The following is a 16,456-nucleotide window of genomic DNA, read 5'->3' as shown; positions in this document are numbered from 1 at the left end:
ACGCATCGTTCCCCATAGCACAACATAAATTCCATAAAACGAGCATTGACTGGGGCCGGCTCCTTTGCACTCTTTTTGTTTTTAGCTTTTTCAACTACGATGGATCGCATGTCGAGACGAACTGAACCAAAAGTTTTACGACTCCTCGTACGGTTAATTTATGCACACAGTTTCAATCCGAACGTGAATATTATTGAGCGTGTAGAAGTTTTACGTTTACAAAGGATTTATGCTCCTCAGCTCATAAGCAAACCTTACCTAGAACACGATAGCACGGGTTCTGCTCGTGTGCCAAAGCTCCATCTACTATCCTATCTTTGTACACTAATTGTCCTTTTCCTTTCATTTTTAATGTTAACCGTTCCGTCGATAAAATCATATTACCTTTGTTCAAATATTTACCCACAGTACATTCAACTGGGCGCAGTTTATCAGCTGGTTTGACTAATTTAGATCATCATTCCTATCGCATTCAACACGCGACCAAGGGCGGGTGTGTTTGTGTGGTTGGAAGAAATATTTCAATGTAATCGATTCGACACCGGGCACGTGGTGCAGAGATGGTATTTTCCCGCCTAAAGCAGCGCAAACGAAACATTCCTTCTCAGTTCCGATTCCAGCTTTCAGACCTTCCGTCCCTCCATTATTCTTCCGAGCATTGTTTTATCATTTTCCTCATTCCTTTTATTGAGAAATCGTGCCACCGAAACTGGGAGGGTGAGGCGAAAGTCTTTCGCCTTGCGGCAAAGCTGCTTGCAAACACACCCCAATTCCGACAATCAATTGCCCCCGGTTCGAATGTTTACACTGGTTACGGCAGGCTCGACGGTTTTTTCACCTCATTTTTAGCCCCCTTCACCAAAATGTCGAACCACCGATCGAAGGAAAAGATATTCATACCACTGGTCAATGATGACGGCGTGTAACATTCCCGTGTTTCTGGATGGCTGGGTGGAAGGTTGGTGTGAAATTAATTAAAACTTATGATAGCGCTTTTCGGGGGCGAGATTCCTTGCTTTGCGAAGGAGAAAACCTCGACATCGGGTAGGAGGTTTGCAGGGTGGTGGCGCGGCATAATTGCCTCCAACCACCTCCACCAAAAAACCTACCATTTGCGGCTCGGTATGATCATACATCTTTGATGAAAGCAATCAAACCATTCAAACAATAACCAACGGCTATTTACTTTCCGCTTGCAAACCTTCCTGAGAGGGGCCCGATGTCGGTTGTGTGTTGTGGGGGGAAGCATATTAGTCGAATGGAAAAGAATGAACGTGCCTTCCTCCAACCTCTAGTCGATACATGGAACAAAAAAGGCACCGCAATAATCGGGAGCTTTTAGTTTTCCCTCTGGCACGCTATCGTTGCGTGTTTGATCTTTTATCACAATGCGCGTGCTTTTAACACGCGCTTACGCTCGTACGTAATCAAGGCTTTGCATCAGGAGAAGTACGAAGATTGATCGGGCTTTGGTACGTAGCGTAGCCTTTATGATATTGTAGAGTAGTTAATCGATAATCTGCAGTTTTAGTTGTACGCAACAAAACGCAAGTTAAACTTTGTTTTTCGCTTCATTCTTGTGGTTCTGTACTCATCAGAACTACTTTGGAATAACACGGGTTCGGTTGTTATGACATGATATTCTCCAAACATGTTGCAATGATTTAAAAGTGCTCTATGCCTTTAGATTTCAATTTGCTTAAATTTGACGTTTCGGCCAAACTGAACAAAAACTCACTTATTGAATATGCCAAAGAAGTAAGAATGTAATCAAGTTAAAACACCTTCCGTTTACTTTCTTCTTCATACATGAATCGATTATTCAATGAACCATTTTACGGCCTTTCACGGTCAATGTTCATTGTGAGAGCCACATAAAATCGTCCCTCGATACTCATAAAATAAAATGTCTTACTTCCTTCCAATGGCGATTTTATGGGTTTCAAACATTTCTTCGAGCAAAAATAGAACTAACTAATATTAATCGTTAAAACCGATTGTTTGGTAACAGAATCTTATTATTGTGATATCGATATCCTAGCGTTGCTGTTTCTCGATGTAGTGCTCTGTTTCGGTATGCATCGTTTTGGTATAACCAAATTCACTTTCCATTACATTCAATCACAAATCATCACTAAGTGAAACACTCAAACCGAAGGAAAAGCAACACACAGCAACATCTAAGGTATGGCTCATCCCCGTGTTTATGTTTTCCAGCCATCAACCGCCCGTTCGGGAAAGCAAATGCGGAAATACAATTAGCGTCCTTTCAGGCGCCAGCCACCTTCTTTATTTCTTGTAGAATATTTTACCATGTGCTGTTTTTGCACTTCTATTTCGGAGCAATTCAATGAAAACGCTGATCTAGGGAATCTTCGAAGGCTGCAAATTCAAATGCCTCGCGCTTTCGGGGTTTTTGTTTTTGTTTTCGCTCGCTCACTTTGTAGTAGTAAACTTCGTTAAAATCCCTCACAAACTTAATTTATTAGCGAAACCAAGAGCAAGCAGCGCACCCCACCAGCCGGTTTATTTGTAGAACCTTTTTCACTTCATTTTTATTCGAAAACTCTCCATCCGCATGGGATATGTGTAGGAGAAAGAAAAGTTGCTTCTCAAGTAGATGGTCGAATCATCCCTTGTTTTTTTTCTATTTCTCATGAGATCCACGTTTTTTCCCATCATTACCATCGAAATGTGAACCACGCCGTGGGGGAAATCTTTAGAGGTGGTGGAGCTCAAAAAACATCCACCGTCAAACCAACCTTTCAATCGTACTACTTTTGAGGGATCAACCCCGAGGGTTTGTGCGAAGATCCAAACTTCGACCGTCGAGAGTTGCTGACCCAAGAAGGAAAAGTGAGTTTTAGCTCTGTGCAGCATGAAACAGAAGGTCAGTCAGTCTAAAGATTGTTTGTTTGAATTTAAATGTATCGATCGAGCTCGATGATGTTTTACATACAAAACGAAATTGGAAAGAACAAGTAACATTGCTTTAAGACTTTGTTTGAAAGGCTTGTAACACGTTAAACCGTGGGTATTTAAAGAAAATCTATGTTAGTTTAAATGTTATCAGTATCCCTTTTACATTGGATCCCAAACTGTGAACAAACACTTCGTGCATAATTAACAAATATTGTTAACTCTTTTATGAAATTCTATTGGAAATGTAAATCAAACAATTTGAAAAAGTGAAAAAATGCTCTAAAAAGCAAAGAGTCCGTGTAGAAAAAGTGGAGTCTTAAAACGTCTAGCTAAATGTAAAGAATTTAATTCGTATCATACCTTCCCCACTTTGCCGCCTTTCGGTTAAAAAATTCGATTCACCTCGCCCCTAGCAGCTTCGATTTCATTTAATGGGAACGATGGATCTATATTTATTTCCGAACGCCACTGGTAAATGAATCGAATCGCAATGTGCCTTATTTTTCGTCCTTCGCCTTGGGTAAAGAAGATGTACAAGGCGCAAGAAAATCCCCAACATAATTGGGTGGTTGTTCCGGCCAATTTGTGAAACCGGCACATTCCACCGAAACGATCTGAATGGAAAGGATTTTTCTCTTCCATATCATCGTTTCGTTTTCTCAAAGCTAACCGGCAAACGGAGGGCCTTGACGGGGCAACACTTTTGCACGTCTTCCTATAATCCTTCCACCGAGTGAAACCGATGGAAAATGAAAAGGGGTTTGTGCTGTTGTGTATTATTGGAAATAAAACAGTGAAATTCAACAGACACAATGCATGCTAGTCTTGTTATACTTTGGCTATAATCTCCTGAGTCCTGAGGAATCTCATAATCAACGACGATGCTGATGTTTGTTTCATCATTCAACATACTTTAATTAAAAACATGCCCCATCTCTCTTTGGACATTTGTTCAGAATTCACTTACAATTCTTACACTATTTTACTTGTGAGATCACTGTAGCGATAATCATTAACGAATATGACTGCATCCATCGCTCTCCGGACTTCTCAACTCCAACATTGAGAAGATTGATGCGATAAGGCTTGGTTTCGTTTCGCTACCGGCTACCAAAGCTTCGGGACTTTCTCATTCCTCTAATAGCCAGTTTTAAACGACCACCGAATGCAACCCTTACACTTGATTTTTCTCCCCCCAATCCGTCTCTCCGTTCGTCATTTGGTCGGTACAGTTTTATCGGCTACGCCATTCTTTTCCCTATAGTTTTAAGGTGATTAAAAAGCCCCTTCCCTGCTGCCAGCGCTAGGATTATGCTTCCCTAGTAGAAGTTCCTACGAAGGTTGTTGAAAAAGAATGAAAGCTAGAAAAAATATTCAAGATTGGCTCAACAGCAAAGCGCAGGAAAATAGGAGACGCACCGCAAAAGAGTAAAACGTCCGCGACGAATCAACTCAATTTGCTCGCCCGCAATTATGGTTTCCTTCCTTTTTGTTCTCATCCTTCCGAAGAAGAAAGTTGCAGTCCGTTCATCACGAAACGGAGTCACTTTTGGGTAAAGACAGTGGCGGGATTTAATTAAGAGTTTACTGGTACTTTGATGTAATTTATCGTACGATAAGGATAAAGTTGGTTGTAGTAGGTGACAGAGAGAAAAATGGGAAGTGTGAAGTAGCTGCATTACTGACACTATTACTTGTACTATGTTTCAGCAGGAAGGTAATGGCGTGAGTGCAGTGTATAGTTGTGCAGTATGAGCACAGTGTATATACTGTAAATAAAGACGTCTTATGCTTCTATTTCCATTATTCATGAAACCGAATATACCCCAGAGAGACAAAAAAGAAAAGAAACAATAGAAGAGTGCTTCATACGTATCGGAAAATAGTTTAACTTTATCAGTATTCATCTTAAATAAAAGAAACTTAGCTAAACTACATGATGTGCGTAATAAAATCTTATTAATAAAATAAAATAAAATAAATTCGATACCCTCACAAATATGCCTCTATTTGTTTATGTTGGTCGTAATGTAAGTTTTTCTAACATTTTCGGAAATTCTCTTATACAAAACAAAAAGAGATGATGCGTTGAATCAATAAATTATTTATTTTAATAAAGGAATTTAATTAATTAATCAACATACTAAAACAAAACTTCAAACACGAAAATATGGTAATTTCTTTTAAGTAACTGAGACTTCATGGTAGTTGATATTAATTTTTAAGTTCCGAAACAAACCCGGGTGAGCAGCCGTAGATATTGAGGTTAACGGCGAGATTTATACGTTATGCGCAGATCTCAGATGATGATGATGATGATGATGATGATGTTCATACTTTTTAAGTGAACCCAATGTAAAATAAGCGTAGTAAACGTGTATTCAAAAATTATTTTGTTGCATGAGAACATCACGAAACAGCATGTCTGATAGTAATTTAACGACTACAACCACTAGAAAATTGCGTAGCATAAGAAAATAAAACTAGTAGAAGAACTTGCTTGAATCGTCCTTACGATTTCAGCAACCGAGTGTGATGTTTAACCATAAACGTCGCACTTATCCGCTATCAAAGAAAAAAAACATCTCAGAGATGCATCCTTCTTCTCTGGATGGATCGCCTGCCCGCCAATGAGGGATGGAGGAAAAGGGATTAAACTTTTATTTTATAACCGCACGCGAACACTCCGTGCCATTCTGCCGGTGATCAACTTTCGCGATCTGCTGACGAATGGGACTGCTTTAAAGCTCATAAATGATCATTTTTATGGCCCAGAAAAGGTCAATTACGAACACTAAAGGGTCGCCTGGGAGAAATGGCTGGGGATTTTTTTTTATACCACGAATAGGAACGCAGAGGTTGGAGCGATATGCCGTCTGGGAATGATGGCGAAACGTTACGGCGTGGACGAATCAAGCAATCAAGTTTTATGGAAGAAAGTTAACGAACTTCCTTTAAGTATTCCCGTCTTTTATGCTGGAGAGATTTGCTGCGCTTTATGTAGCTTGGTACATTTGAAATCTCAATAGTTCTGGGATTAGCACAATTAGATTTGCATCAACTTATGTAATGTGTATCATTTATTTATATACTTCTTTCTACGTTCCGAACGCAATGAATGAAATCGAAACGGAAAATCATGTATGTTACACAAACTTGTGATGTTATTTATTGGTTTCATAAAAGATTCTGTTGATATCGACTTATAAAATGATCCATTCGATCAGCGGTTCCTAAAATTAACACTCTCTTTGAAAGAGCAACACTCACCCAACAAACAATAACATAAAATTCCCTTCCCCAGCTCGGCATGAGATTAACACGTTGTTCGTCAGTTCACAATTGTCAGCATGTGGGGCCCCGAGGACCGTTCAACTGTGGCGTTCGCGGCACAATACTAAGGTAGATATGGTTTTGAGTAAAAAACAAAAAAAAATATATACGCCCGACGTCGCAATTTTCCACCGCTTAGCTCCGAAGGCTCCCCTGTACGGGGGCCATTCTACACTCCAAAGACCACTCATCATTTCGGTACATCGTCCTCAATCAGTTTGGAGTGGACGTCCATCAGGCCCTGCATGGAAGAGATCAAAGCGAGTTAGCGCCGAGTACATGTGAACGCGTTCGGAGAATCGTATTTCTTTTGATTTTTCGCCCTCTAGCTCCGGTGCATCTGGGCGGATCGTTTGCAACGGGGATGCATCGGTTGGAGGACGAACAAAATGGAATCGGAAAACAATAGCGGAGAAAAAAATCCACACGGACAGCGCAAACCAATTCAACGCACCGGCGAAATCAATTAGGAATGGCTGCCTCCTCGAGGCCATCGGCAGACAGTTTGTAGCAATCCTTCTCGTGCATGGAATAGGTTGGGAAATGGGGGAAATGAAAGTAAAAAGAGAGAAGAAAAAACAATAAGTCACAGCGCGCGACGAGTACGAACGGGATTAATTCGTTTCGTTTTTATTTGAGACCCGTCGGCGGGTATGGATTGGAAAAGCTATCACAAACCGGTATAACGATCTCACTGCAACCGGAACCGTACAGAAATTCCATTCCAAATCCGGTTAGCACAGATAAAGAATCGCACAGAAAGTAAAACGTCTGTAACATTAAATGAATGATGAAGCCATAACCACCATCCGATGAATGACGAAATGGGGGAGAGAATCATCCTTTAAAATCATCTTCCGAGTATTTCCGCTGCATTCCTTTGTATTGCATTTCAATGGAATTTTTATAAGCTTTCCAATTTTATATTAAACGCCCAAAAACTGAGCTGCATCCTTATCGATGTTTGAAACGGAGTGATAGTTTCTGGGCGTATTAAAATTGTAAGATCACGAATGAAGCTCTAATAATGTGTCGCTTAGCGGGAAGTACCTTTGAATTATAAAAATGAATTATTTTTCACATCGGTCGGGAATGTGTTATCGATGAGTGATGCTGCTCTTTCCTGGTATCCGGTGATATAAGAAATAGTTTCGTTATCCTTCTTTTCCTCTGCAGTTTGTGTGACAGTGCGTTATGCGTTTTTATTTTTTGTTTTCGCTTGGGTCAATCGCGATGAGGGAATTGCCATCACTTAAGCTTCCGTACGTCGGCCGATTCCTCTTCGATCAGCTTGTGGTGCACATTGCTCAGAGCCTGGGGAAGAGTAGTGCAACGACGGTGGGTGCACAAAAGAATGGGAGTGATGGAAAAGAGACTCGAAATTAGGCCACGAACTGTCCCATCGGTTCGACATATGGGTTTACCGACACCGTTTGATTGCATTACTTTATCACCACCACCGAAAGGGAGGAGTTGCAAAGAGTCAAGGGAACAATGGGGTATATAGCCTTTGAACCTACAGCTGTTTAGATTTTTTTCATTTAAGAAAAGGAGTATGTGAAGAAGCCAACACCAGAAAGGAGGATGGAAGAACAAATTAGTTTCAAACGTATCGACTATTAATTTGTGATCAGGGTAGATAGGATAGGATAGGTTTATAACCGTTTTCGGGTCCCCGGGTTGATACCGAAGTGAACATCCATCAAGATCCAACACCAACTGACATATATTAGACTACTAGAAATAAACATCTCCTACCACCAGGTTATCTCTGTGAATGGAATTCTTCTCCGTTACCTTGAAATATTTAACGGTTTTCACGCGCAGCTCGAGTGTAGCGTCCTCATCGCAGATCATGATCGTGTGTGGATGCTGCTGAAAGGCACTGACCGTCCACATGTGATTGACGCCTTCCTCGATGGCCTTATACAGCGCAAACGCCTTGTGCGTACCGATGATCATGATCATAACTTCCCGCGCATCCATCACCGTCGCCACGCCAACCGTCAACGCCTGCTTCGGCACCTTGCTGATGTCGTTGCCGAAAAAGCGTGCATTGGCCTCGAGCGTATCCTGGGCAAGCGTTTTGACACGCGTCCGGGACGCCAGCGACGAGCCGGGCTCGTTGAACGCGATATGTCCGTCCGGCCCAATGCCGCCAATGAACAGCTCAATGCCACCGGCCGCCTTAATCTTTGCCTCGAACGCATCACACTCCGCCACCAGATCGGGCGCGTTCCCGTCGAGGATGTGCACGTTCTCCGGGTCGATGTCGATGTGCTTGAAGAAGTTGTGCCACATGAAGTAGTGGTAGCTCTCCGGGTGCTCCCGCGGCAGATCGACGTACTCGTCCATGTTGAACGTCTTGACGTACTTGAACGAAATGCGACCCTGCTGGTGGAACTTGATCAGGTGCCGGTACATGCCGAGGGGCGTCGAACCGGTCGGTAGGCCGAGCGTGAAGAAGCGGTCCGGGCCCGGCTTGAAATCGTTGATACGCTTCATCACGTACTTGGCCGACCATTCGCCGACGTACTCGGCCGTATCGAGAATAATCAGACGCATTGCGAATTTGCGGGAGGCGCGGAGGGGTGTCTGTGAAAAGTCCAACACAAACTCGATTAGCTTCTGGTCACACTGGTCACATAGGTCAATAATAGGGCCATCCGGGAATGCGTGAAAACGCAACCGAAATCGATAGTGGTTCTCTCAGACTCAACAGCGTCCCATCGAAACGTTGGCACGAGATGTACCACGTCACGGATCATCGTCATACCGCTGGGAGTTAAACCACCACCATAAGTGGAAAATAACGACATTAGCTCCAGTGTGTCGGAAAGCCATGTCTATCACGGGCTGCTTCAACAGAAACGTTTGTCCATAGACAGCGCGTTGGAAACAGTCAAATCTGGGACTTTTATTAAGATTGATGACCGCACGATAGACGCGCATGTTCTGCTTCGGAAGTCCGTTCGACAAGAGTGAACCACTCCCAAAGGACGATTCAGTGCGCTTGAATTGATATTCATGTTCAACCACATATCCACATACGCACGGGGAAGCGAGCATGTGATTGGAATTCAATTAGGGCCAGCGTATCGATGGCAATTTAGGCACTGTTTGTGGGGACAGTTTCCCGGTGACCTACATATCGATGGGAGCGTTCGACGAAAACAAACATTGTTAATGAACTGAGTCTGAAACGATCCTGTGATCGCTAAATTTGACGAAGACAGGTCATCACATTTGATAAACATTCTTCTACCAGCATATCCTGTATTTTTTATTCATTCGAATGATTGCACTAGTATTTTAATTATTATGCGCTAAAGCAATGTATTGAGACGAAGAAAAACGGATATGAACTTTTTTCTTTTATTCGACAGCTTGACGATATTGCAATGGCATTCGTATTCGTTTTGATAAAAATAGAATGTTAAAAATATTGCTTAGCATTCATGCATCTCTCGATAACGGTCCCCAGAGAGATGAAAATGTATATAATATGTGTTTCTAAAACTTAAATTGAAATTCTCCAAAAAACTTAGTTTATCGTTCATTTGTTCACACGATTAACTCGATCTCAAAAACACTTTTTTCAACAATTTTCCTATCAGCATGAAGCAGTTTTTTTTAGAAAATTTCTGTCAATGGACATGATGAGAAGCATCTAGGTTCGAATTATACACTCATTCATTTGTATTTTACCAGAAAATACCCACACTACAATCAGTTTTAATACATGTTGCGTACACCGTTCATTCCATTAATTATACATTAGTTTTTATATTGTAAAACATGCATGTATAGAGCATCCTTCATTTCGAAATGAGATTAAAAAGACAATTTTGCACCAATAATAGCACTCGTTAATAGCACTGCAAAAGGGTGTCCCCCTGTTGGCAAACAGATATAATCTGCACGTTAAAATTCCAGAGATTAGGAAGCCAGGCTAATTTAAGCTTTACTTTAGAGACTTTCAAGAGGCAAAATAACTTCACCAGGCCACATATTTTCTGAGTTTGGATTTGAACATTGGAACGCATCTTCATTGTAAATTGTGCACCACATTACAGTTAACAATGAAGAAGAGTAAGAGATTGATGTTTATTTAAACTTGTAAGGTTTTTTAAACCACTCCAAGTTTTCGAGAGCCAAGTGATTTGCAACGTGCGTAAATTGACGCCTTACATTATCAGTTTCTATCCTTCGAACAACCTTTTCCTAGCCTAAAGTAATTCAACAACAACCATCCACATTGAACTAGCACACGGTCACAGCTCATATCATTGCCCTGCGTGGTCGCATCCACGTCCATTTTCGTCCGCACACGATCGATTGAATCCGGGTCAATGTCAGCGTATGCTCCATGGCGCATTATTTAATGCTTTAACTGACTACAACTGGTCGCGAAACTGTTTCCACGCGTCCACAGATACACACAGCACCGTTTCATCAACGAACGGACCTTACCGTCGAGAAGAGGCTTCAATAAAACTCGAAGTAGGCGAACACTTGAACCGTCCGGCACGGAAGATCGGACGACGCGATCAGTCGCGGTCTGAGCAACAAAACGGACTAACGGCTGCGCGTGAAACGTTGGCCAATTTATGGACTCATTTGCCGTTGGCCGAGGACTCGGCAAATAATGGCGTGTAAGCGGCCCACATTCGGTAGCAATTTTTATTTGCACACACAAGACCCCGGAACGCCAAGCTCTGTGTGTTGGAGGTGATCGGAAAACTCGTTAAGATCGCTTTGCACACGGGAAGGATGCAAGGGCGTTCGTACGACGGTGAGCAAATACCAAAAAAAACAGGTTCTGCTGGGTAGCCGAAATTATCAGAATTCGAACGTGGTTCGCTGTAGCATGATGTTCGTGAGAGGATCGCTTGAAGGAATCGAATGCGAACATCATTAACGAGTACTCTGCTCCACAACGGGCGCGCTTCTTATCAGCCATGGCTTCCGTTAGTGGGTCAGTCCGATTTACTATCATCGTCCAGTCGATTTCTCAGGGATTTCAATAAGGGTCAAAATCAGAAACACATAGTCCCTTTTGCTTTGTGCAGAGGCCGCATTCGTGACAAATTTCCGCTCGGGGAATAAACCATGCGAGTAGATAAGACACAATCTCGAACAAACAAATGAGATAAATTAGGCGATGGGTAGCTTCAAATGCTAAGCTCCCGGTGTGTCCAGCAATTTTACAAGATCTTACAAGCTATAAACCATGTCCAAGAGATGACGACTTTACTTGACCTTGAAAGTCAAAATGCAATTCGTCACGAAAGAAGAGTACTTGTTTTCTGGAGTACGTTGTATGTCCATTCGAAATAAACGCATTTGCTAAACATTTTCATTGCTAAAAACACCCATTGCCAACCGAGGCATTGTAAACAAAGTTCAGCTGATTTCTTAGAACGCAAAATAGCAAACCCGGCAGATAGAGGATAGGTCAATGACCTGCTTAACATATGCGAAAGCTCGAGGCTTTATCAGAACAATGGCAATTTTAAACCAAATGTTGACCTACATCACCGATACTTACCTCTTATCACAGAATGCAACTGTTGATAACGGCAACACACAATATCGATGCAATGGGCAGTTGTATTATTCACCAAATGTTTGTTTGTTATCAGCAACACCGTATCGAATTAGTGTTGGCAGAATCGGGATTCGGAAGACCCGAAGACTCGAATCCCAAGGATTTTAAAGAATTGGGCCAAATATGACGGATTAGAATCAGATGTGATTCATTTGAGATTTGATCCAGATTTGACTCGTTTAGAACTCGATTTGATTCTATATCTGAATCCATACGTGTTCCATGTGATTCGATTCAGACACGAGTTGAGTCGAATCAGTTCGAGTCGATGTAGATACAATGTGATTGAATTCAGTTTACTCGAATCTAACGCTGGGAAAATGGATTGCACATGTATTAAATGTTTCGCCAGAACCAGTGAAGGGTATCGGACAATGCAAAATTTTTAACACTTTCACATACCGATGTATCCGGAGCACTCCGATGCACGCATTCTATTGCATAAATGAGTATTTAGTTCATCGTTCAATTGCCTATTGTTATTGGATTTATTTGTCATTGCAATGGTGTTCTACCATTACGTTTATCACACGTGCTAGTAACCATCCAGTCCAGCACCGTTTTTAAAGTGGTTTTATTTAAATAAGATTCCTTCGATAATCTTCTTCAGGTAATGTTACAAATAAAAATCACTATGCCCGAATTTAAATTCATGCGAAGAAAATCGTTTCGTAAAGCTGGATTTAAACGTTACATATTAATCTGTGCAGATCTTTGACGTCTACAGATTTCCTTTGTTCTCTCGTACCCATCGTCTGTCAAACATCCCTCGAGATATCCCGAATATCTCGGGGATGTTGGAAAGAGCTAAGGAAAAGCTGTAGACGTCAAAGATCTGCACAGATTAATATGTAACGTCTACGGCTTGCTTAACGTTAGTTAATTGATTGAAATGATTTGAATCCCTATAGGGATTTTCTATTCCCATCACTATATCAAACACACTTCGCCTGAAAGAAGCGGCGAAAACACAACGAGAACTGTCATCCGAAGGAGAATTGAGAGGCGAAAAGAAGTCCTAAAATATTTTAAATTGCGCGTTAAATACCATAAAAATCGAAGAAGCTTGCAATAAATGAAACGCACAATTTTTTTATGCATTTAGAAAAGCTAGTTGATGTTTTTGGGCCCAAAAGCTTAAAACGGGTAAATTATTATACCTTTCAATAAATTTTATTCTACAACACTATGTTCCCAGCACTATTTGGTAAGTTTTTTATAATCCTTGCGACCCCGGCAGAGGAATGACCACAGCTGACCGATAAACCCGCTTACTTTGAGCGTGGAGACGAGAAGTATCATAATGCCCCCGACGAGGTAAATGGTTACGATTGTATTCTCTTCCGGCATCCGGCATCGTGAAATGGTATGTTCTTTGAGAGATATTCGGGCCTGGAAAGAAAAAATCACCGGTCAATACGCATAAGATGAGACAGTTCTGTTCGTCAAGTTACCAGCAGGAAACTGGGATTCTGCTTGTTTCGCCAGCTAAAGGAAGGCAACGTGTACTCTTCGATTTGTAAACGATTTTTAAGCATATGGCAGTAGTGATGCGAGTGTCCACTGAACGCGAGCCTTGGGTTAAGCAAATCACCGATCAAATCCGTCGATTCCTTCGATAACACTTCCCACCGTTCACGGTAGAGGTCAACGTGCGGTGAATCGTGCTCCTTACACTCCTTGTCAGACTCCCGGTACATGGGAAAATGCTGAAGCACGATCGGTCGACTGTATTCCTCCAGCTTCGGCACATCCTTGCACTGTCCAATGCCTCGACCACACTTGAAGATCGATTCAATGGTTTTCAATTCCACTTCAGCCTTTTCACACAGATAGCATCCATCGCCTTCCATGGCAATTGAGTTGATCGCCACAAAGTTGACTCCCCGAAGGCTGATCAGCGACACACCTGTGTTGTTAAACTGGTCGCCAAACCGTTGGACCAGATTTGGTCGAGTTGCATAGTGGAAGCCTATATCGTGATTCCCAACGATGCTGTGCAATGTTACACCTCGCGGAGTGTGAAACATTTTCCTATAGCGATCGACGTAGTTATCAAACTCCTTCTGGTTGACCCAATTGCCTTCATCGAACACATCGCCGAGGATGAATACCGCTTCGGGTTGGAATAGCGTCATGGCTGATTGAAATGCGCGATGCATTTGCCACTCTCGTCGAAGTTTATCGAACCAATGTCCACGCACGGGTCCCAGAAGATGGGTATCGGCGAGCAACATTACGCTGACGGGCTCTAATCCATTCACGGACACCGGCTTGGAGGGCCATTGGCACTGGAAAGAAAAGTTTCATTAACACTTCCATATCCGAGTGATTCAGAGATTGCTGTTTATATCGCTTACTTTCAACAACACAATATAGTACACAATAAACTCGTTGAACACAACCAATGATATGACACTGAGCAGCAATCGTAAGAGGAGCGATTTGAGCTTCATTGCAGATCTGTTTGTTATCTCAAAGGAAGTTAGCAGAACATCATAACTACAAAACACTGGCTAGTTTGAGCCGTGAAAAGACAAACTAGACGAGATCGATCGAATTGTTTTGATAAACAAAACGATAAACGTCAAACGAAACCCATGACCAAAGTGATTACTACTCAGGTGGGTTCATTCCGATCAAACGGAACGGATTTTATTAGAAAAATAAAGCAAAAGTTTGACAATCGCTTTGAGTTTTGTTTATGTTTTCAATTTGCTGGTTGTTGCTGTTGTCCAGTTCCAGTTCGGCGTCGCATCAGAGCGGATGGTTAGCAGTGCACGAGGTTCCTGAAAGGGTTAGCTGAAAAGTAAGGTTATCTTAGGCACGGCCGCGTGGTGTCGCCGAGCTGGAGCTCAAGTCAGAGAAATCCTAGCCGACGCACATCTCGTGCTGTTTGAGTAATCAAGCGGATCACGAGTTTCGTGCGATCTGACAAACGGAAGGAAATATTCCTTTCGTTACGGCGGGTGAACAGCCGCATTTTGACTGCTCACTAGCGTGGTTGGCTAGCAGTGCTCCTGGCCGCATGGTGGCAGTCAAAAGGCGACGCCTACAGAAAATCGAAAACCACAGAAAATCAGGACATATGGCCTTTAGTTGCCAGTCCTTAACCTAAAGAGGTCTGTCTCCAGGTTAGCTTGCGAAGGCCCAGGAAGCTGGATTCAATAGCCGTACTGGAGTAAATCCTCGACGAAGTGAAGAAGAAGAAGAGGAAGTTGTTGTTGTCTGTTTGTTTCCAAAAGAGTTAAAAAGGCTTTATTTTTCATGTTGCAAGAAAATGTAAGAAAATGTGGGATCGATGTTATTTTCCATCAATTTCCGGTAGATGATGAAATGAGTCGTAGATGGTTTAAATTTTGTGGTCAAGAAGAGAATTGGATTCCATCTAAATCTAGTGCTGTTTGCTCGGTTAATTTTAAAAGAGACGATTATTAATTAGAAAAGTCGCCTTCGATGAAACTTTACTATAATTTTATAAGATTGAAACCAACAGGTAATTTAAATAACACTAAAATAAGCATAATATAATTACAATTTGAAACACAGCTTCAAACATATCTTTGGACATAAACTAACTTGTCGCTTCTGTCGGTCCGTTTTTCTTTAATCGTTTTGTTTATGGAGTTAATAGAGTTGACCGAGTTGTTCGGGATTCATGTCTTAACAATAATCGGCTAAGAAATTCGTTGCAAGGCAATGATGACACACATTTGTGCGCTTTGTGACTGAGAATTCGTCTGAGGCTATGTTTATAATATCACAATGCAATGTGAAATCTGTCTTATTGTTTTATTTTGGCAATTCCTTCCATTGCGGCAAATCATTCAATTGCCAAAGAAATTTACATCAGGAATGAACAACAGAATGCTGATCAGCGAGCGGGCGAACTTTATAACGATTAATATAACAATGAAACGCTACCGTCCGAATTTGGTGAAGTTCAAATATAATTGAAAAATGCTAAGTAAAAAGTTAACAGGTAAAGTTTGGAACTTTCAAAGGTTATTGCTGAGAAGGAAAAAATAGTAGAAACCAATACAAATTTGTGCAAACAACTGAAAGACTATTAAAAGGCAAATGAGCAACTTTAACACATTTTAATCCACCCCCGTAAGTCCGTTAAGATGAGCCTATTACGTACACCAAAGGTCGATTGCTGCTAATAACTCTAAAAGAAAAATAGAGTATAATGAACTTAATATCCTTAACATATGTGCCGTGGGACGACCAAGATGCTGCAAGACGACCCCATGTCGTGCAACCTCATTCACTATATCGTAGATGGAACCAGGATGGCTTCGCAATATATCGCAGATAATGTTCTCAGTAAAGTTGTGGCCAATGAGGGTAGAATCTTCCGATAACCGTATAAACTGGAACTATCAGCTTGCTAACACATGGTTGTCCTTTTAATGGTAAACAAAACTCAGAACTTCAATATGGCTGCCACGGCCAGGCTATTGAGCTCACCTCTCTTACGACCCACCTTGTTTCGGAATGAACCCACCTGAGTAGTAATCACTTTGTGCGCACCCGTATCAATCTTTTCCGTCAATCTGCTCCTCCCGCAAAATCGTTCACTTTGTC

At 41.8% G+C, this 16,456-nt stretch overlaps 2 protein-coding genes across 5 annotated transcripts; both read right to left on the bottom strand.

Moving 5' to 3' along the window:
* Window positions 1-6,070: 6,070 nt before the first annotated feature.
* Window positions 6,071-11,925, bottom strand: LOC131266597 (glucosamine-6-phosphate isomerase). Of its 4 annotated transcripts, none has more exons than XR_009178371.1 (4): window positions 11,807-11,925; window positions 8,053-8,850; window positions 7,306-7,569; window positions 6,071-6,496 (listed from the first exon to the last, which is right to left on the bottom strand). XR_009178371.1 is itself a non-coding variant. In XM_058269181.1 (3 exons), exons 2-3 carry the CDS (start codon window positions 8,818-8,820, stop codon window positions 7,504-7,506), a joined length of 834 nt encoding a protein of 277 aa, XP_058125164.1. In that variant the 5' UTR covers window positions 8,821-8,850; window positions 10,729-10,795; the 3' UTR covers window positions 6,842-7,503. The 4 variants fall into 4 exon arrangements, 2 of the variants coding, with proteins under 2 accessions (XP_058125164.1, XP_058125163.1); XR_009178372.1 differs by lacking the exon at window positions 6,071-6,496 and adding an exon at window positions 6,557-6,771; XM_058269181.1 differs by lacking the exons at window positions 6,071-6,496; window positions 11,807-11,925 and adding an exon at window positions 10,729-10,795 and having other exon boundaries at window positions 6,842-7,569.
* A 1,105-nt stretch (window positions 11,926-13,030) lies between these two features.
* On the bottom strand, window positions 13,031-14,387 carry LOC131263535 (metallophosphoesterase 1 homolog). The gene is made up of 3 exons (XM_058265745.1): window positions 14,227-14,387; window positions 13,321-14,157; window positions 13,031-13,258 (listed from the first exon to the last, which is right to left on the bottom strand). The coding sequence occupies exons 1-3, from the start codon at window positions 14,320-14,322 to the stop codon at window positions 13,067-13,069; spliced, it is 1,125 nt and encodes a 374-aa protein (XP_058121728.1). The 5' UTR covers window positions 14,323-14,387; the 3' UTR covers window positions 13,031-13,066.
* Window positions 14,388-16,456: the final 2,069 nt, after the last annotated feature.

Source organism: Anopheles coustani, chromosome 2 (genome assembly GCF_943734705.1).
Source record: "Anopheles coustani chromosome 2, idAnoCousDA_361_x.2, whole genome shotgun sequence".
In the NCBI taxonomy this organism is placed as follows: Eukaryota; Metazoa; Arthropoda; class Insecta; order Diptera; family Culicidae; genus Anopheles; species Anopheles coustani.
Note: the sequence above shows the minus strand (reverse complement) of the source record. Positions and strands in the feature narration are given on the sequence as shown.